Source organism: Typopeltis vanoorti, chromosome 17 (assembly GCF_054136105.1).
Source record: "Typopeltis vanoorti isolate ZY-2024b chromosome 17, IOZ_Tvanoo_1.0, whole genome shotgun sequence".
Lineage (NCBI taxonomy): Eukaryota > Metazoa > Arthropoda > Arachnida > Uropygi > Thelyphonidae > Typopeltis > Typopeltis vanoorti.
The window spans coordinates 81,430,109-81,452,630 of NC_143565.1; the positions used below are offsets into that span (position 1 = coordinate 81,430,109).

General features: G+C 34.8%; 1 protein-coding gene across 3 annotated transcripts in view; it reads right to left on the reverse strand.

The window, feature by feature from the left end:
- The window catches only part of eIF2Bdelta (eukaryotic translation initiation factor 2B subunit delta), a 380,912-nt gene that overhangs the window by 19,983 nt on the left and 338,407 nt on the right, over positions 1–22,522 (reverse strand). For all 3 annotated transcript variants that reach the window (XM_090407674.1, XM_090407675.1, XM_090407673.1), the window contains 4 exons: positions 21,863–21,939; positions 17,058–17,160; positions 13,845–13,972; positions 5,604–5,695 (listed from right to left, as the gene is read on the reverse strand). In XM_090407674.1, the coding sequence (XP_090263800.1) occupies positions 5,604–5,695; positions 13,845–13,972; positions 17,058–17,160; positions 21,863–21,939 (400 nt within the window). The remainder of the gene's footprint in view (positions 1–5,603; positions 5,696–13,844; positions 13,973–17,057; positions 17,161–21,862; positions 21,940–22,522) is intronic.

Here is a 22,522-nt window from a genome sequence, read left to right on the forward strand (position 1 = left end):
AGAGAGAGAGAGAGAACAAATCTATTAAAAATTCTTTTTGAACATTCGAGGTTGGGGGCATTTCATGAGAAAGAATGTTCCAGTGAGGTAAATGGAATGAAAGAGAAGTAGAAAAGTAGATTTGCTGGTTTAGCAGTTGAAAGTGTAAATGAATGCTTGACAGCTGATGCATGTGTTGATTGTATGTTTAGCAGAAAGGACAAGAGAGGAAGAGGAGAAAATGATGAATTCCAGTTCAGGGGAAAAGCACCATGGAAGTACCTGCCTAAAGGCAGAAACATATTGTCTGATTGTAATGGGTCCATGAGAGATGGATCATTAATTAGTTGAACTACACTCTTTTGGGCAACACCAAGAATTTTAGTTTGTGGGTGGGAGAGATCTAAAATGTGAGAACAGTATGTCTAAGGTTGGACAGATCTGGAATCTGCAGAGAGGAATGGGGCCAGGTTTTTTTTGCTTATGAGAGAAAATAATCAAGTTCTTAGAAATTGAAGAACTATAAATGTGATATTTGTGCTAAATAAGGTTACAGATAGACCATGTAAAACACACAGAAATCAGGAAGAAGTCTGGACTCACAGATATAATAAAAACAATCTACAACAGCAAAAGAAGATGGGCAGGACATCTCACCAGAATGAGAGACAACAGATGGACAGTCAGAGTTACAAACTGGTATCCGAGAGATACCAAAAGGAATCCTGGAAGACCAGCCTTAAGGTGGGAAGACCCAGATCTTGGGGGGGGGGGGATCTCACCCCTACCAAGCGCGTCCCTCGGATGGCAGATGAGGGAAGCCCAAGCGGGCAGCTCTGAATAATGAATAAGGAGCCGTGGACCAAAGGCGCACTTCAGAACCATGGTCAGGAGAAGTGCTGTAGACCACTGTAAAGATGCCAGCAAGTAGAAGAAGAAAAAGGCCCCCAGTCCTGCACAGCTCTTTGCAATTCCACCAAGGTGGTGGTGAGAAATCTGCAAGAGCAGGGGGTGCTAAGAATCTCACAGAGGAAGGTAGATCACCATCTGGAAATTCGACCCTATTTATTGGTTCCTTCAACACTCAAACTCTGTCTTCTGACTCCCATATTGATTTCCTGCTTCAAGAACTGCAAAATGTAAAGTTTGTGAAACCTGAAGAAGCTCTGAATTAACAGTAAAATGGAACAATGGCAACCAAATTTTCCTGGGAGCCTCAGATAACACTACAAGGGTTGGAGGAGTTGGCTTCATCATAAATGAAAAGCTAACTAAAAATATTATTTCTTGTACAATCCATTCTGAACGACTAGGAACACTAATATTACAAATTGGAGAATCCATAACAATAAAAATAATAGTAGCCTATGCACCCATCTCAACAGCTGACAAAGAAGAAATAGAAAATTTCTGTGAACACCTACGAGAAACATTACTGAAAAAAACAACATACACAATAGTGTGTGGATATTTCAACGCAAAGATTGGCACAGGATTTATTGAAGAAAAATACATTGGACCATGGGGGAAAGGGGAAAGAAATGAACGACTGGCAGAATTTGTAAAAGTAGAAAGGCTGTACATTATGAACAGTTTCTTTAAAAAGAGAACTGGAAAAAGATGGACTTGGCAATCTCCAAATGGAGAGACAAGAAACGAAATTGATTTCATCCTAACAGATTGCAAAGGAATAATAAATAATGTCGAAGTCATTGGGAAAACTTACTGCTACATTCATTCAGACCACCGTCCAATAAGAGCCACTCTCAAAATACATAAAAAAAAATGAAGAACACGTAAGAGCACAGTCCAACCATAAAAAAGGCTCAAAACAGATAAATCCAGAAGCATTTAGAAAAAAGGTAGAAGAAACCGACTGGAAATTAAAAAATTACATCGACGAAGATTTAACAAACTTTAACAATAAATTAATGAACTGCAAAGAAAGAACCTCATATGAACTTCCTCCTAAGACTAGGAAACGCCTATCAGCAAGAACAATAGAACTACTGAAAAAAAGAAGACTACTGAAAGATACAGGAAAAGATCATCTAGAATATAAAATTATTTGTAAACAACTGAGGAAGAATATCAATGACGACTATAACATATATAGAACAACAAAATTAGCAGAAGCAGCTAGGCTCTGCAGTAGCCTAAAAAAAATAGAAAAAGAAATAAATCTAAAGCAATCACTACCATCAGCCTCCATAGACAATCAAAGAAACAGACACACAAACAGAGGTGAAATGGAAAAAATAGTAAAGTCGTTTTGAGAACCTTTACTCATCTAAACAAGTAATCACAGCTCCAGTACCAGATGAAAATTTTGAAAATCTGGAAATACCATCTGCCCTACCTGAAGAAATAAAAATGCCTGTCCACCATTTGAAAAATGACCAATCACCAGAAAATGATGGTATAAAATCTGATGAATTAAAAATGGGTGGAAAAAAATACTCTTTAAAGCTCTAGCAGAAAGGTTTACCCGATATACACAATTAAAGAAAGTACCTACTGAATAGAAAACATCAAAGACCATAATTCTGCATAAAAAAGGTAATAAAGAAGACATCAGTAACTACAGACCTATCTGTCTATTAGCACAGATATAAAATATTCGCCAGAATCATCCTAAACCGAATACAAACCTCCATCAATGAAAATAGCTGCAAAGAACAGTCTGGTTTCAAAAAAGGCTTTTCAACAATAGATCACATTCAAACTATTACTCAGCTAACAGAAAGATGCAGAGAATACCAGATCCCATTTTGTCTTCTTTTTATAGATTTTAAAAAGGCATTTGACACTGTTGAGCATAACGCAGTATTCCAAGCATTAATAGAACAAGGCGTAGAAAAAGCATACATCCAACTCATAAAAGATATCTACAAAGAAAGCACAATAAATATCACCCTTTTCAATCACCCGATTAAAATTAACTTAAGTAGAGGAGTATGTCAGGGTGATGTCTTATCACCTAATCTCTTCACATTTACTCTGGACAGCATCATTCGAAAAATTGACATGAAAGATGGAATAAACATTGATGGTGAAATATTAAATATCCTATTATTCGCCGATGATGTGGTATTAATATCTCACTCACCCAAACTCTTAGAATCAATGCTGAATAACATAAGCCAAAACTGCCAAAAAATTGGATTGGAAATACACCCTGACAAAACAAGATGGATGAAAAACAAATACTGTAAAGATCAATCAATCACTCTAGAATCTCACACCATCGAAAAAGTTGAATACATCTACTTCAGCCAGTCCATAAAAATGAATAATGATATATCAAATGAAATAGCAAGGAGAAAAAGAGCTGCTTGGATAGCCTTCAACAAAATAAAATCAACAATTACCAACCAAAACATAGGTATCGACATAAGAGCCCATCTTTTTAATAGTCACATCTTACTATCATTAACTTATGGCAGTGAAACATGGAACACAACTTTAAAAGAAGAACAAAGCTTAATAACAACTCAATGTGCAATAGAAAGAAGAATATGCAATATAAACAAAATAGACCACGTAAGACACACAGAAATCAGGAAGAAGTCTGGACTCACAGATATAATAAAAAACAATCAACGACAGCAAAAGAAGATAGGCAGGACATCTCACCAGAATGAGAGACAACAGATGGACAGTCAGAGTTACAAACTGGTATCCGAGAGATACCAAAAGGAAACCTGGAAGACCAGCCTTAAGGTGGGAAGATCCAATGATTAAGAAAGTTGGAAGAAAATGGAGAAGAAAGACCCAAGACAGGAATAGCTGGACTCTTTATGACCTGCAGTCATGGAGAAATCCTTACTGAAATCACAGGTCCATCAAGGAAAAGGTTACAGATAAATTCTGAATACAACAAGGAACAGCATACATATATCACGTGTCTTGGTTGTAGCAATCAAGTAGGAGAAAACACTATTAGAGTTCACAAATGTGGGGATAGATGCATAAATAATTAATTAATTTTAAAATAATAAATAAATAAAAATATAGAAAATTAACAGCAATCACTTCCCAAAATATTTTTAAAGTCCTATTCCTAATTACTCAAGAAAGCAAAAAACAGAAAAGTAGAAAAACTACATGATGATTCTCTTTGTTACTGTTATTAAGAGAGACCTCCAGGGAGTCAGGAACTCATTAAAGGAGGTCACACTATATGCAAATGTTGTTAAACGTGTTCTTGAATTCATTTATACCGCTTGCATACACAACATCCAGTGGCAATCCATTCAAATCCTGTGCCACTGTATGAGAGAAAAATCTAGTCCTCACCCCCTTCTTGACAGCATTTATTCTCAACTTCCAAGGATGCCCTCACATCCTTTCCCCATCCTTCATAAAATAAAAAATTCCATCTACTGAAATTCTGTATAACTATTTCAGAAGTTTGTAAGTCTCAATCATATCACTCCTCTTTCTCCTGTTTGCTAGGGTCTGCAGTCTACAAATTCTCATTGTCTTCACAATCTTGATATCATTTTTAATACTCTCCTTTACACTCTCTCTCATTAGAATCACCACGGAAACTAGGAGACCAGACCTGTGTGCAGTAGTCTAAGTGAGGTCTTATCAAGGCCTTGTAAAGAGGTAACATGGCATTCTTATCTTTACATGTCAAGATTCATTTCAGCATTGCAATTATTCTCTGAGTTGTATTTACAATCTTTGCTATATGACGCTTGAACTTTGACTTCCTATCAACTAACACTCCAAGATCCCTAGCCTGATCAGTTTCTTCTAGTATAATCCCACCAATATTATATGACACTGGATATCTAATCACATCAAAGTGCATGACCTTACATTTATTAACATTGAAACGACAGCCATTTTCATATGCCCACAATTAGTCTTTTCAAATCATTCTGCAAGTACTGCATATCAGCAGAACCCCTTGATTACCCTATCTATCTTTGCATCATCAGCAAATACCTGTATGTCACGTCAAATCCTTCCCAATTTCTTTAATGTAGAGATTGAATAACAGCAGACCAAGGACTGATCCTTGAGGTACACCACTGGTTACCTTGAATCTTGCAGATCCCCCCCCCCACCCCACATACAACTTTTTGATATCTGTCAGTTAATCATCCTTTTATCCATGCCAATAGTTTATAATACAATCCCACATACAACTTTTTGATATCTGTCAGTTAATCATCCTTTTATCCATGCCAATAGTTTATAATACAATCCCACATACAACTTTTTGATATCTGTCAGTTAATCATCCTTTTATCCATGCCAATAGTTTATAATACAATTTATGCAATAATCTTCCATACTGTAATCTATCAAAAGCCTTAGCAAAATCCAAAAATATCATGGTGTATCCATTCCCCTTGTCTAACTCAGTGCTAACATTATTATAGAATGGGAACAAGTTGCTATAACATGACCTTCCCTAGTAAATCCAGCTGTATGTTATCTGCACTGATGTGTTGTCAGTGTATGTTTCAATGTATATATATATACATTGGAAGAAAGTTAGCCAAATAACCATTTATCATTGTGTCAGGGCCATTAAATTTTACATGCATTAAAATTATTATATGGCATATTGCAATTCTGGCAATATTAATGAAATCTCAGCTTACCTTCAAGTTTAGGCCTAGCATCAACAATGATGGCTCTGAATTTCCTTCCACGTTGATGAGCCTCTACAAGAACATGTTTAACCAGTGATGAACTGCAATAAATGATCATTCCAATTCATGTCAGCATACTGCAAACAGATTATCTGCTTAGCAATGTTGTATAATAGAAAAGTATAACGCAAAAGGAGAAATGATAAGATGAAAATATCAGGTAAATACATCAACTAACACAATTAACAATGAATTAAATTTTTATCAAGAAAGCATGGTATAATGCAAATGAACACAAATATTTGAACAATTTATTTTAGATTCATAATCAGATTAAAGAAAGTGAGTGAGTAAGTCGTTTACTCATTTACCATATTAATAATTATAAGTCTTGGTAAGAGAGTTTTCTCTCACTTACTATAGTCAGCTTCTTTCAATACAATAAACTTGTAAAGATAAATTCAAACATGTAAAGAAAATTCATTGCAACAAATAGTTTGTTGCAATGAATTTTCTTTAGAACAGCAATGGCTTTAAGTGAGAGTTTTTCAGTAGTTATAGGGAGCAAATTTGTTATAGCAGTTTAAATCACAAAACCAATAAATTGCCATACAAATGATGACACATAAAAAAATAATGAAATTTCCCATATTAAATGAGTAAAGAAATTGAAAGAAAATGAATGTTTTGAAATGGTAAGTATAAAAAAATGCAAAAGATGACGCAAAGTGTGTGGGGAGAGAGCAACCATTAGAGAGAGTCAATACACATATGTAGAAATATAAAGCTTTTTATACTGTCAGGAACTGCTAAGCAATAAAAATATAAGTATTCACTGAAGGGGGTGCTTAAGGGTCAAAACTATATAACTGAGAGGAGACTTCCACATAGCCTTCAAAGGAATGCAGAGAACCGACCAGGGCTTCTGACCTAATGTCCAATCCTCACCTTCTCGTGGTGCACCCTGTCGAGTATCTACCTTGATACTGAACAGACAAGAATGGGCTGGCAAATTGAGATTTAGCCGACCAAATTGTATTCTTATTGGCTTAAACCAAAATTTCAAATGATGGTACAACATGACAGAATTTCATGCCAGCTGGGGCATCGCCCAGTTAAACAAGGCCTCTGTTGTTTTCGCCAGGGAACCAGGGCAAACAGTGAAAAGTCAGCAATTGGAACAAATCCTAAAACTTACCTCAACTCAGCATTACCAGAGTTCAAGATCGGTACTCTCAACATAAGACTGAATGGCAAAGAAATGGAGATAGCTGAGGAATTGGATAACTATCAGATCAACATAATAGGGGTGACTGAAACAAAGAAGACAAAAACTTGTGACATCTTTCTAAGCAATAAATACAAAATGTTATATTCAGGCAATGACCATCAGAGAAAAGAAGGAGTAGTCATAGTATTCTACACAAAATACGAGGCTAATCTTCTTGAATGGCAGGCAGTCTCAAGTAGAGTGATGTGGGCAAATATGAGAATGGGAAACTGGATAATGAGACTTAATTGTGCCTATAGTCCCACAGAAGGTTCTACTAAGGTAGAAGTAGAGGAATTTTTTGATGCTTTAGAAAAAGCAACTGACACAATGAAAAAGGAAAAGTTGGTCCTGTTGGGGATCTAAATAGCAGAGTAGGAAATGATTGTGAGACATACAAAAATATTTTGGGAAAATTTGGAGAAAAGAGCAAAGCTAATAATAATGGCAAATATCTGTTGGATTTCTGCTCAGGACATGGACTGGTTATTATTAACACCATGTTCCAACATAAAAATGTGAACAAATTCACATGGAAAGAAGATGCAAGGAATAAGAAAAGTCTCATTGACTATGTTATTGTTGATAGTGATGTTTTCCCACTGGTGAAGGACACCAGAGTGTACAGAGGATTTGAAATTGGAAGTGATCACTATTTAGTCTTGAGCAGGATAAAATTGAATTTCATACTGAAAAGAACATGTAAGAAAGTTTTAAAGAGAATAAAAGTTGAGCAGCTCTCAGATATGAACTGTACACTAAAATACACAAATATTGTTCAGGAAAAAATGAAAGAGTTTGAGAGCAGGAACCAAACCTTGGAGATTTAGTGGCAAACCCTGAAGAAAACACTGACTGATTCAGCCAGAGAGGCATGTGGTGAGGTTGTGTGCAAAGATGGAAAAATCAGAACTCCCTGGTGGACACAGGAAGTTAAACAGGCAGTGAAGAAAAAGACAAAGACAATGAAAATAGGCAGAAACATTGAAAATATCAACTGCATTGTGAATATCAACTTATAGAACAGGTAAAACATTTCAGCTATTTAGGCACGATTTTTAATGAAGATGGCAAGTTAAATATGGAAATAGACAACAGAATCAACAAAGCTGGTATGGTAGGAAGTCAACTGAATAAATTTATATGGAATAAGAGAGAAATGAGCCAAAACACTAAATTAGCTATATATAAGACTGTGTTTAAACCAATTTTAACTTATGGATATGAGAGCTGGATTAGAAGTAAAACACTTGACCAAGGACTAGAGACCACAGATATGAGAGTCCTGAGAAAGATTAGGGGCATGAACAGATGGCATCAATGACAATATCATATTAAAAGCGAGGATATTAGGAAAGAACTTGATATTGTCAACATCCAGGAATGCATTAGCAAAGCTAATCTCAGGTGGTATGGTCACTTAAGCAGAATGGAAGAGGAGAGATTAGCAAAACAAGTGTTCTCTGGCAGGAAAAAGACCCAGATATAGGCTGGTACAGGGATGGATAATGAGAAACTCATGTTAGAAATTTAATTGACAGCATGCTACGTAATTCTTCCAATATTTCATCTCAGTCACAGAGACAAATGAAATGTTTTTAATACCTTTTAAATCGACACTGTAATAATAATTAAGCACTGATTGCTTACTCATATATAAATATTTTCTTCTCCCTTCTACGTGTTAGGGCCCACTGGCCTGTTACAGAGCTATCTAAAGCCCTAAGTTGTACTCAACCCAAGGATAAGGTGACTAGCCCTATGCCTCCCGGTATATTCTATGGTGTGTTCATGGGGCTAGTTGGCTTGCTTTGCAAATCACATGCCTGGGAATGGAGTGTCCTGAGTTTGATTCCTGTCGCCGACGTGAGGAGCTTAAGGATCTTTTTCAGACATAGCCAAGTTAGCTGCTCTTGGACATAGACAGCAGGGTTTTTCTCCCCAGTTTATCTGGGGTTTTTCCTCCCACAAGCAGGCAAACCAGCCCCATGAACAAATATTTTCTGTATTAATAAGTTTTGCTCACCATGTCATGTGCATTTTCAGTATGAATTTAAATGATGGTGACCATCTAAAATAACACCATCTAATTATACTAAAATTTCAGCAAGATTCAGTAAAAATCAGTGAAAAAAAAAAATAATACAGAGGATGTTCCAGTAATCTTTAATCGATGATTTCCTCATGCTGAACAACCCAGAGGTAATCTCCCAGAGTGACCAAAGGAATATATATACCAAATATATATATATATACACAAGAAATCCAATAAACAATTCTGAAAGTCTATAGGTGTTCATCATGAGGAAGTACCTGATGTTAATATATGTATATAGATAGATACTTGTTGTTGTTGTGCCCATGTATTTCTACAACCAACAGATAACACTAATAATAGGACTCTAGTGTTGATGTGTGTATATATATATATATATATATATTAGGATATATTAGGATAACCAAGCAATTTTATATGCTTGGTTATTTTAGCTCCTAATCCCAAGTATGCAAACAATTAAGTTTGCGCCTGAAACAAAGTTCAAGTCTAAAGATGGTACAACACCAGGGCAACTCATTGTAAAGGTGGGTAAAGATTTGATCACTATTCTTAGTATTTTCCCATAATGTAAAGCACATCTCACTAGAAGATGTATACTGCAATGCATTATGGGTGGGGTCACTACCCAGACCGGTTTCGACCTTTTTTGAGGTCTCCTCAGTGAGTAGCTAGACCCTAAATACCAAGGTTTTAGTAATACAAAGCCTTATCAACTTTACCTATATAAGTTGCAACAAGGTGTATTAAGTTTTAATAAAAATCTCTGGAGGAGATATTGATGGGAATAAATTTTTAACTTGGGTATATTGTATATTAGGATAACCAAGCAATTTTATATGCTTGGTTATTTTAGCTCCTAATCCCAAGTATGCAAACAATTAAGTTTGTGCCTGAAACAAAGTTCAAGTCTAAAGATGGTACAACACCAGGGCAACTCATTGTAAAGGTGGGTAAAGATTTGATCACTATTCTTAGTATTTTCCCATAATGTAAAGCACATCTCACTAGAAGATGTATACTGCAATGCATTATGGGTGGGGTCACTACCCAGACCGGTTTCGACCTTTTTTGAGGTCTCTGAGGAGACCTCAAAAAAGGTCGAATACATCTTCTAGTCTAAAGATGGTACAACACCAGGGCAACTCATTGTAAAGATTTGATCACTATTCTTAGTATTTTCCCATAATGTAAAGCACATCTCACTAGAAGATGTATTCGACCTTTTTTGAGGTCTCTGAGGAGACCTCAAAAAAGGTCGAAACCGGTCTGGGTAGTGACCCCACCCATAATGCATTGCAGTATACATCTTCTAGTGAGATGTGCTTTACATTATGGGAAAATACTAAGAATAGTGATCAAATCTTTACCCACCTTTACAATGAGTTGCCCTGGTGTTGTACCATCTTTAGACTTGAACTTTGTTTCAGGCGCAAACTTAATTGTTTGCATACTTGGGATTAGGAGCTAAAATAACCAAGCATATAAAATTGCTTGGTTATCCTAATATACAATATACCCAAGTTAAAAATTTATTCCCATCAATATCTCCTCCAGAGATTTTTATTAAAACTTAATACACCTTGTTGCAACTTATATAGGTAAAGTTGATAAGGCTTTGTATTACTAAAACCTTGGTATTTAGGGTCTAGCTACTCACTGAGGAGACCTCAAAAAAGGTCGAAACCGGTCTGGGTAGTGACCCCACCCATAATGCATTGCAGTATACATCTTCTAGTGAGATGTGCTTTACATTATGGGAAAATACTAAGAATAGTGATCAAATCTTTACCCACCTTTACAATGAGTTGCCCTGGTGTTGTACCATCTTTAGACTTGAACTTTGTTTCAGGCGCAAACTTAATTGTTTGCATACTTGGGATTAGGAGCTAAAATAACCAAGCATATAAAATTGCTTGGTTATCCTAATATACAATATACCCAAGTTAAAAATTTATTCCCATATATATATATATATATATATTTTTTTTTTTTTTTTTTCCCACAAGAGGTCAGGCCAACAATTGTTGTAGTGGTTGGTCAGTGTCTTTAACAAACCAGTCTGATTGTAGTGTAGCTTGTTTTCTGTGTATAGTTGTATGCTCCAGAAGATGACCTTGACATAAAGGTCGAAATATCGAATGTAGATTTTAGTTATATTCAACTAAAGTTTTTATTCAAACACAGTAGTTGTCTCCATAATTTTCAAAAATGTCTCCCACTGTCCCTTCTCATAAGGAGTCAAATGAATATATTATAATAATAATCAGCTATTGTCTTTTATTCCCTTATATGGAGTAGGTGAGGCCTTTTAACTGTATGTAGCTTTTGGAGACTGAGTGGGCAGTTCAAATTAGGAATCCATTTATGGATCTGAGAGCTGGGTTATAAATAAAACTGTTAACAAAGACTGGAGATTACATGAGTTCTGAGAAAAATTAGTGGAGTAAATGAACAAACAGATGGCATCAATGACAAAATCATATTAAATCGTGTGTACACACAATCATCATATGTGTGCATGTACAAGTACACTCGGGTCTCTTTTTATGGGGTGCACGCTCACAGATACGAGACCTTTCGACACTTCTGCGCATGTCAACAGAAGGAGAATCCATTCCGATAATAGGGTAATTCAACTTTTCCTAAAAAGGAAACACTTCCCAAATTCTGAAATTTTCATGGAACATCTTGGTTATTTTGTAATGTATTCATTAATAATTAATTGTTAATTTAGCTGATTTTTTATTATTAATAATTGATCATTAATTATTAATTAATAATTAAATTTGGCCTAATGGAGAAAAAAAAGCACCAAAGAAATTGCTTTTCTTTGGAAATGAAAATTGCAATTTTAGATCGCTTAGTAAAAGGAGAGGGATCTACGGTGATTGGTAAACATTTTAATTTAGGCAAATCTACTAAAAGAGCAATTAAAAAGAATGAAGTCGCCATAAGAAAATCTGCCATTTCCATAAGAAAATCTGCCAAAACTAAGTGCCAAATTATCATCTTACTCAAGAGATGCTTTATTAGAAAACAAGAATGAGCGCTCTTAATTTGGATTGAAGAATTAATTCAAAGAAGAATTCCTATAAGTGGTTATTTAATTAAACAAAAAGCTCTTCGGTTTTATGAACAGATGAAGAAATTGGAGCCGTCTACTTCCGCTTCCCAGGCTGATAAAGAATTCTTGGCTAGCAAAGGATGGTAAACCGGGTTTTTAAAAAGGAATGCACTTCATACCGTGAAGATTACAGGCGAGGTTGCAGCAGCAGATGAAGAAGCAGCCAAAAATTTTCAAGAGAAGTTAGCCAATAATTATTGAAGATGGTGGATATTGTCCCGATCAAGTGTTTAACGCTGACGAAACAGAATTGTTTTGGAAGAAAATGCCTAGTCAAACTTACATCGCAAAGTCTGAGAAAAAAGCAAGTGGGTTTAAAGCAAGCAAAGATCGAGTAACGTTGTTACTTTGTAGCAATGCATCAGGAGATCGAATGTTGAAATCTCTGCTAGTAAATCAATTTCTAAGACCACGTGCTCTAAAAGGCAAAGATCTAAAACAGCTGCCAGTACATTGGATAGCTAATACAAAGGCCTGGGTAACAACTGCTGTATTTACTGAATGGTTCAATAATTGCTTTGTACCAGGAGTAGAAACATATATGAAGCAAAAAGCTCTCGATTTTAAAGTTTTATTAATTGTTGAATGCACCAAGTCATCCAGATTTAGAACATCAAAATGTGCACCCAATGTTTTTTCCACCCAATACAACAAGCATTATTCAGCCATTAGATCAAGGCATAATTGCTACTTTTAAAAAATATTATGTTAAACACACTTTTCACTTTATATTGGATAAACTAAAAAATGAATCATTAACAGTAACTGACGTTTGGAAAAAAATTTTCTATTTTGGACTGCTAAAATCATGTTGCATCTGCTATCGCTGAAATAAGACCACAAATTTTAAATGCTTGCTGGAAAGTAGCTTGGCCTGGATGTATTGCAAACAGTGCAACCATGCAAACATTTACATTATCAGATGAAATCATTACATTGGCACATGAAATTGGTGGAGGTTTTGATACATTTAGCCATTACAATGTAGACGAATTGCTTGTGGATAATGCCTTAAGTGACAATGATATTATTGGATATTGATTAACTTTAGATATCATCGAAGATCCAGAAAACAATAGTGAAGTGGAAGAAAAACCTGTCCCCTTCGCAAATATAATTCGAGACGGTCTTGAACTGTGCAATAAATTGGAAAATCGTTTTCTTGTTAATGACAGAAATTATGAATGGGCCTTTAAATTCCAACATGAGCTTAAGAACTGTATGTCTGGATATCACGAGCTGTATAAAAAAATTAGTGAATATCATCATCGCAAAGTTTAATCACTGATTACATTGTCAGAAGAGAAAAATCAGCACAGAACAAGGGTGAAGCTAATTCTGTTTGTGAAGAACCATTGTCTTTACCCTACAGATCTGATGCACTGACTATCTCTTCTGGTGATGAAAGTGATTTTGCACCAGTTCGCAAATGTTGCCGAATATTGTCTAAATACGATAATAATTCTGATGACAAAATGTTAAAAAAAAAAAGTTACTTTTCAATAATATTAAATAAATAAAGCTTTAAAATAAACTTAGGCATTTTTATTTTTCTAAATTTTCATAAACTTATTTTATGTGGTTTTAGGTTTATTTTAATTCATTGCTTCGGTTTTATGCGGTTTTAGAAAATTATGGAATGTATCCCTGATTTTTCAACGTAAGTTAGGCTTTTTTTTGTGCGATTTTCTGTGGAACGTATCTACTGCATAAAAAGAGACCCGACTGTATATGTAACATAAATTATACATAAAGCAAGTCAGTTATTTTTCTGATAAACAGTAAAATAATACATACAAACCAAATGTCAAAATGACATCATCATTGCTCATAACACTAAATGCAAAGTTTGATATTTCTTTTTTTGCTAGGGTGATCTCGACTTCAACAAACTGATCAATTACTGTACACAGATTCTTTTTGGCCTAAGAAAGAAAAGCAAACAATATAATAAAACAGAAGGAATTTTTCATTAAATGAATTCTGGGTAAATTACAAGTTATTTAAGCTTCATACTTTTTTTTTAAATAATGTTCATTACAAAGTTGAAAGTCTGTTTTTAAATAAAATGATTCAAAAGTTTCAAAGTTGATTATTATGTTAAATTAAGAAACTATACACAATCTTAAACTATTAATAGACATACCAATCTAAAATTATCTTAATTTCAAGACAGAGTTTGAAATATGCACATTTCTGTGACAAGTGAGAATTTTAGCTAAAAAAAAAAACAGGAGTTTTGTTAATCACCAGTTTCATTTACATAATACCAATTCTCTTTCAAGCTGTAAATAGTTTTTGGATATTTACAGCTTGAAAGATTATTTAGTTTTTGTCAAATGACACTGAGAGTGCTGTAATGCAGTAATGGAATATAACCAGTAAGAGGACGGGATTGATAATAATAATAATTATTTTAGTTTTACAGACAGAAATAGATATGCAACAGACAGCAGTAATTGGCTTATTTCTTACCTAGTGATGGAATATTCAGAATTTGAATTATTAACAGCAGATATTAAAACTTGAAAGTTGAAAAAAAAAAGTATTTTTTTTAATTCTAACCTAAATGTTTTTCAATTGTTTTCTAAGTTGCCACAGTATAATATTACATCACTGGATGTACATCGATAATGTTTCAGAACAAATAAGAATTCAGAAACCCACTAATATAATTAATTAATATGTGTAGACTACCTTCTTCTTCCTCCTTTTTATGTATTAGGCCTAGTGGCCTGTTACAAGGCTGTCCTCAGCCCTTCCAAACCATACCTGTCCTGAGGATAAGGTGGTTAAGCCCTATGCCTCCTGGTGTGTCCGATCTCTGTAGATGTGTGTGTGTTCACAGGGCCAGTTTATTTGTTCTGGGGGACGAAAAATCCGAGTTTCCGGGTGAAAAAACCCTCTATCTCCGTATGAGACTGGCTAACTCACATTTACTCGGAAGAGACCAGATAAAGGTTCCTAACATCTTGGATGGGAATCAAACCCAGGTCTTTCCAAAAAAGGGCTTTGTCAATACTGACTGAACTATGGAGGCTCCTCTGTAGACTATCTGTTTTATTTTATTGAGTTTTTATGATATTGAATAATTATATTTTCTGTTTGTTTATTATGGCAGGGAAGAATTATCTTTTCCATTAAAGTGCTTCAAGACATTAATGGTTAAAAAGAAAATGCGTGTGAATAATCATGCATCATTAATAAAAAAAAAATTTTTTTTAAATAAATGGTTGTATACGACTTACAAAACGTATGAATTTTTTCTTCACATATGGATAAACACACTATTATATAGGCAGTTAAAGGGTAAAAATTAGTTACACTATTAACAAAAGCTTAGAAATTGACCAGTTCAGGAATTAAACACAAGACTACAATATATTAAACAACTGTGGTAGAGTGCACCTAGGATGACATCTGATTAGTGAGATACTTGCCTGATTGATGAGCCAGCACAAATTTTTCAAGCCTACAATGAGATTTTATTTCATTCTTTTCCATGTATCTCCCCCTACCAAACACTAAGTAAACCAGACTAGGACATAAATTCTATGCAATGCCAATGTATTAGCTATACAAAGAGAATATCAAATCAAGAAGTTTTAAGAAGAGTTGGGATGGAAAGGATACTGCTCAAGAATATTATGCAAAGAAAGACTAGATTTGCAGCACATCTTCTGAGAGGTTCTTCGGCACACCTGACAAGAACTATATTACAAGGGAAAGTTGAGGGGAAGAGAAGACGTCGAAGACTAACTAGAGAGTGGTTCAATGACATTGTGGAATGGACTGGTTTAAGAATGACAGAGGCGACAGACTGAGAAAAATGGAGAAGAGCTGCTCATCTGCTGCAACCCTCTTGCTAGAGGATGCTACTGGATGATGATGATGAATACCTTTGTAGCAACTAAGTCAATAACTTGTTTCGACAAGTTATTACAGATGCCATCAAAACCAGTGGGTCATTTAAGGATCAGAGCTAGATAACTGGGAGACCTTCAGGTGGCTTGTAAAGGAATGCAGAGAACTGACAAGGGCTTTTGGTACAATGTCTATTCTTCACCTTCTTATGGTGCACCCAATTATTAGGTATCCCCACAGATAATTTGGGGATACTATGGGTATCAAACATAGATTTAAGCATAGAACATAAACATTTTAAGCATAGAAAATAAACAATGATGGGCTGGCAATTTGGGATTCGGATTTGACTAAACTGTATTGGTTTAAATCACAACAAACATGATGGCAGAATGTAATGAAAATGCCATGCTGGAGTCACTTGATTAAACAAGGCATGCTGGTTTTGCAAGAAAACTAGGGTAAACAATCATGAGTCAACTAGTGGAACAAACTCACTGTCAGCAGAGCCTAGCATCATCACTGCAAGAAGTGTAACTCACAGAAGAGTTAGAAAGTATAATGTTTACATAATTGGAGTAAAGTGTACATAATCCACTGTAGTGTACCATTTTGCAATGAGGCTAAACTTCCAAGTAAAGTTAATTCGTCCACATTTGGGATTGAAATTCCCATGACAACAATTGTTCAAGAGAGATAAAAGATAAATATAACGTGCAGACTTGTTTCATTGAGAGAGAAATAACCAGTACTGAGAACATTTAGCTTTATATGCAAGAATAAATGATCCCACAAATGGAGGAATGCAATTTCATTAATCTTAATCATAAGATGAGATGAAGTCATCCAGCACACTGAATGACTCCTGTTGCATACTAGAAGGATGCCAGCCAAGCAGCAGTAAATAACTCTGCTCCAGTCAACAAACCCAGGAAGTTGCTTCCAGAATATATATATATATTTTTCTAAATAAAGTAATTAAAATTTTGGATATCCACAGATATATGATGCACTACATCAGATATCAGTGGATATCCAAAAATTATATTTCTCAATGTAAACCTAACCAGTCCATAATATAACCTAGCATCACAGTCCTTATTCTACTTTTATTCTTCTACAAAACATATGTTAAAAAATTCTTACCATACTGTCATTTTGAGTAGCAGGAACAGATGTTATTTGTGAACTCAAATAAGCAACAGCATTTTTCATACCAAATGAGATGGGACGACACTGGTTAAAATAGCTAAATAAAATAAATAAAAAAGAATGTCCAGAAAACATGTAATAAAAGAACATCTCAATACTTATTGAAATATTAGTCATCATAATGGTAATTTTCCTAACTAGACAGATAGGAAATGCTTTCTAACAGGAAATTTACAGGTAAACACAAATGGGAAAATAATAACCCTACATTTTCTGGGTACTGTCGGGTTATTATAACAGTAACTCTTCCCATAATGTATGGCATTATACATATCTAATAGTGTGTGCTGTGCATTATGAAATAACGTGGGACTTGAAGTAAACAGCCCCATATACAGGTAGCCTAGTCATGAAGATATTTCATGTTTGCTCATGTAAGGTAAAATGAAGATGACAAAAAGAATATCACCTTTGTCAAGTATAATTTATTTTCCTTCTCAGTAGAAATATCATGCTAACAGCAATCCTTTTCAAGTTACTTCGAGCCTCCAATAAGCAGGGTAGTAGTAGTCTCACACCAGACAATGAAATTTCTACCATCTAAAAGACATTCACAAACATTCATGCCATGAGATTCGAATTCATAGCCAGTTGTGGTCAGAGAGTGGCTATGCTATCCACCAGGCCATGCAAAGTGGCAAATTTGGTCTGAACTTGCCCAGGTTTTAAGTAAACAGTTATATGATCCTACCTCAAAGAAGAACAAGATGGGTTCAAGTCAAATAGCCTTTCTTAACCTCTTTTCAAGTATACTTTTATAGATCTTGAAAAGAAGTTAAAACTAAATGGGTAGGGAACTTCTTCTACCCATTTAGTTTTATTTCTTTTAAATCTCAGAACTGCATCATTATTCTTTTTCTGAATAATGATGCAGTGTGGCTACTGTAATACTTTATTACCTCCATAGATAGGAAGTTAGAAATGATGTAATTTTTTCATGTAGTACTGTCATATCCTGTACACCCCCTGAGGGTACATGGCAGGAATTTGATGATGATGATGATGATATCTGGCATTTCATGTTAGATAACAGACATCAGCTGCCTTTTCACATTTTCACATTCTAATACCAATTTCTATCTCCAGTGTTGAAACATATTCACGAATACACGTCTCTGGAGCTGATAGCATTAACAATACCTATGGATGGAAAAAATCTGAGCTCGTATCACACTGAGGATGCAAAGAACTATGGAAGACTGTTTCAATTGAAGGTGAGTTAGCCAGTTTCAAATAGGGGTGGCAGGATTTTTCCTCCTGGAAACTTGGGGTTTTTTGTCCTGCAAAACAGACAAACTAGTCAGCAGCTGCATTTAAACATACCAGTGTTTAATTGCAGCAGCATAATTCAAAACAAAAAAGAAGTAGAAACCAGGATATTTCTAGCACTAATTACCTCATTTAATGATTTTCAGAATAATTATTCTATACATCTTGAATATCTTCAGTAACTCATCATCATTATCAATTTCCCAATATGTATCCTCAAGGGGTGTATAGGTTACCATGACAGCACTACATGATTAAGTTTACATTATTATTAATCTCCTATCAACAATTTTCCTCCAAATTAGCCCATTACTTGTCAGCACTCCAATATCTAATATTTTGGTTTTCTATGGCACTTCTGACTGAATCAATCCACTAGATCTTGGTCATCCTCTGGATCTTTTTTCTGCCATCTTCACATCAAACACCTGTTCTACTATCCTTTCTTCTTCCATTCTGTTTAAGTAACCATACCACCTGAGATTAGCTCTGCTAACACATTCCTGGATGCTAACAATGTCAACTTCTTTCCTAATATCCTTATTTTTAATATGATGCTGCCATTGATGCCATCTGTTCAGTCCCCTAATCTTTCTCAGGACTCTCATATCTGTGACCTCCAGTCTTTGATCAAGAGTTTTATTTCTAACACAGGTATCAGATCCATAAGTTAAAATTGATTTGAACACTGTCTTGTATACTACAATTTTAATGTTTTGGCTAATATCTCTCTTATTTCATATAAATTTATTCAAATCGCTCCCCACCATATTAGCTATGCTCATTCTGTTGTCTATCTTCTCTCCATTAATAATGTTTAAGCATAGAACATTTTTGGGCATTCCTAATGTATATTTTCTATAATCGTCAATCCCTCTTTTCACTGCTTTTACACCTAACGTAGCTCTCTTACAATTTTCTCCATATTCTCTAATACCACAGTATAATTAACTAGATGGAAAATATTTTATGATTTCTTATCTTCCTGGAATGATAATAATGTATTTTATTATTTCAAACAGTTCCTATTTTTATATCTTTGTAGACAAGTTCCCTACATTCTTTCTTAACTGCACTCACAATATTCTTTTTACAGTTTATCACTTTAGGTCTCTAAAGTATGGTCGTCATTTTTAAATTTCCTCCCCTTTTCCCCAATAATATTTGTAAATTTTTGTATGCACTTTCCATCAAGTTGTTTAACTTTGATTATCAAAAAAAAAAAAAAAAAAAAAAAAAAAATCTTACAAATTAAATATTCATTATTATCAAGAACAAATTAAAGGCAAAAATACGTCTTTAGAAGTTCTATTTTTTTTTAAGTAGCTTTTTTTGAAATTACATAATCTTGTTTTTGGTCTATTTGGCTATAACTTAATATAAATAACTTTATCTTTCTTTAATAAGTTTCATAAAGCACAAAGCCTTTTTAAGGGTCTATGTTTATGATTTTGTCACAAATTTCACATCTTTTGAATTTCAGTCTTGCAGTCTATGCTAAGTTTATTTGTATACTATTGTTACTTTTTTATGGCTTCTAAAGTTTCAAACACGAACATAATTCTGTTTGCCTACTTGCATATTTACTTATTTTTTTTATATAAATCCAACTATCCAACTTTTGAACAAGTCTGTGTAGCTACATGGAAATGGTGTTTGCATCCATATCACTAGGCCACACAAAGAAAGACCATCCTAAGTTTGATTCTGGCCACTGAATTTGATTCAGTGGCCAGAATCAAACTTTTCTAAGCCTTTCTTTGACTGGTTCTTGAATTAGTTGATCTCTGGCAACGGCAAGAAGGTTTTTCATTCTGTCAACTCAAGAAAATTCACTGCAGAATCCATATTATTCAGAAATAATATACTGTGTTTGGAACAATGAGATAGCAGCAGGTGTCTGTTGTACTCTCTTCACCAGATGCCATTTAATATCACTGACAGTTTGGGCCAGCTATCTCTTACTGGCGAATGGTGGAGATTGATTATTCCTCGGTCTCGTGTTGAAAAAGTCAAATAGCACTAAAGGGAATAAAAAGCATTAGCAGGTTTATTAATTATTTTATACAACTTTTTGCCACTTCCTTAGTCTGTATAAATTTGTATGCACGCAGAATAAAATGTCTTAATTTTTCTTAAACATGTTTGGAAACTTGGAGTAGTACTTAAGTACATCTCTATGCTAAACTTAACACAGAGATTATATTCAGTATACACAGATATGTATAATGTTATGTATTTAGGGAAGGGCCACTACCCTGGCTCCCACTGAAGAGACTTTTATTGAGGTCTCTTCAGTGGGAGCCAGGCCCAAGTGGAGATACCAGGCAGAAGCATTAGCAAGGTCATCTCTACCTATAGAAGTTGCCAAGTAGTGGCCCTTCCATTAATGCATCACACTATACATATCCGCAAAGAGATGTGTTTTGCATTATGGGAGACACTGAGATAGGAGTGACGTTAGCTTGCTCCACCTTTGCAACGAGTGGCCCGGTGTTGTACCACCTTACCCCAGTCCTGAAGATACTTTCAGGTGCAAATTTTGTTTGCTCACATGGATAAAGGATTAAACTAAATTTATTATAGTCTAACGAAGTGAAAAATAAACTTTCAACATCTTTCTCTAAATCCAGAGTAATTTAATAAAAAGGTGGCACACCGTTTGGCAACTCCTCTAGGTAGAGATGACCTTGCTAATGCTTCTGGCTGGTATCTCCACTTGGGCTTGGCTCCCACTGAAGAGAAAAGGTCAAAACTAGTCTGGGTAGTGGCCCTTCCCTTAATGCATAACATTATACATATCTGCAAGGAGATGTGTTTTGCATTATGGGAGATACTGAGATAGGAGTGATGTTAGCTTGCTCCACCTTTGCAACGAGTGGCCCAGTGTTGTACCACCTTACCCCAGTCCTGAAGATACTATCAGGCACAAACTTTGTTTGCTCACTCTTGGATAAAGGATTAAACTAAATTTATTATAGTCTAACCAAGTGAAAAATAAACTTTCAAAATATTTTATACTAGTTACTACTTCTATAGTTCTTAATGGGCCCTTAAGTGCCCATAACTATCCAAAGTATCCTTGGATTTCATAACCATGATTCTAGGATAAGGTAGCTTAATTACTATAAGTATACTCTGTATGTCGATTGTGAGTGTTCTTTCATCCTATATGCAGGACGAAAAACTATGCCACCTTCATATGAGACCAGCTAACTCACCTTGCACTGAAAAGTCCTGATAAATGTTCTTTGCATCCTAGAAGGGATTCGAACCCAGGTCTTTCCAACTGAACGATATTATTGAAACCAAGTGAGAGCTATTTTATACACAACTAACAAATTTCTATGCAATGAAGGTATGTAAAGAATAAGTACAAATAAGTCCAACTAATTTCATAAGGATTAAATATTAGTTAAGTTTTAAAAATTTTAATAACAATTCAAGTGTAATTAAGGACAGAATCATACCTCATGGCATGCTTGATTTTACTCTCCAAATCTCGTGAAAGTTCTTTATGAAGAGGTGTAATATAATCTTGTATAACCTGTGAAATTAATATAAATTTTATTATTTCAAGAAGTTCTTATAGGGTCAAATTACTGAAGTATTTATTGAGGTCATAACGAAATTACATATGGTCAAATTAGCCAACCTTAGTATGTTTACCTAGTAGGAACATAAAAAAATGCTAGTTCACACTTGATAATGCTGTTCAGAAAGTTCTGTTTGCCCAAGAAACCTGGTGATTCTGTGAGAAGTTTCATTTATGGAGGGAATGTAAAAGTGTGTTATCTAACTGAGAAAAGAAAGCAGCTAGGAGCTAAGGCAGTTAATGGGGAAGGAAAGAAGGATTACTTTCATCTTTGAAAGATAATGAAACAGCCTCTGCTCCCTCTCTCTGCTTCTGCACTAATGTTCAAACCCTATGCTTTCTTTGGCCAATTAGATAATGCTTTCTCATCCAATCTGCTCCTCACTACATAAATTTTCCCCAAGAATCATTTACGCCAGAAAACTCCACAACAGTATGACATAAGCCTTAACTTTTTTATATGTCTACTAAGTAAAGAATAATAATTCAAGAAGGCTACACCAACCGCAAACCAACTACCTCTATAAATATTTTA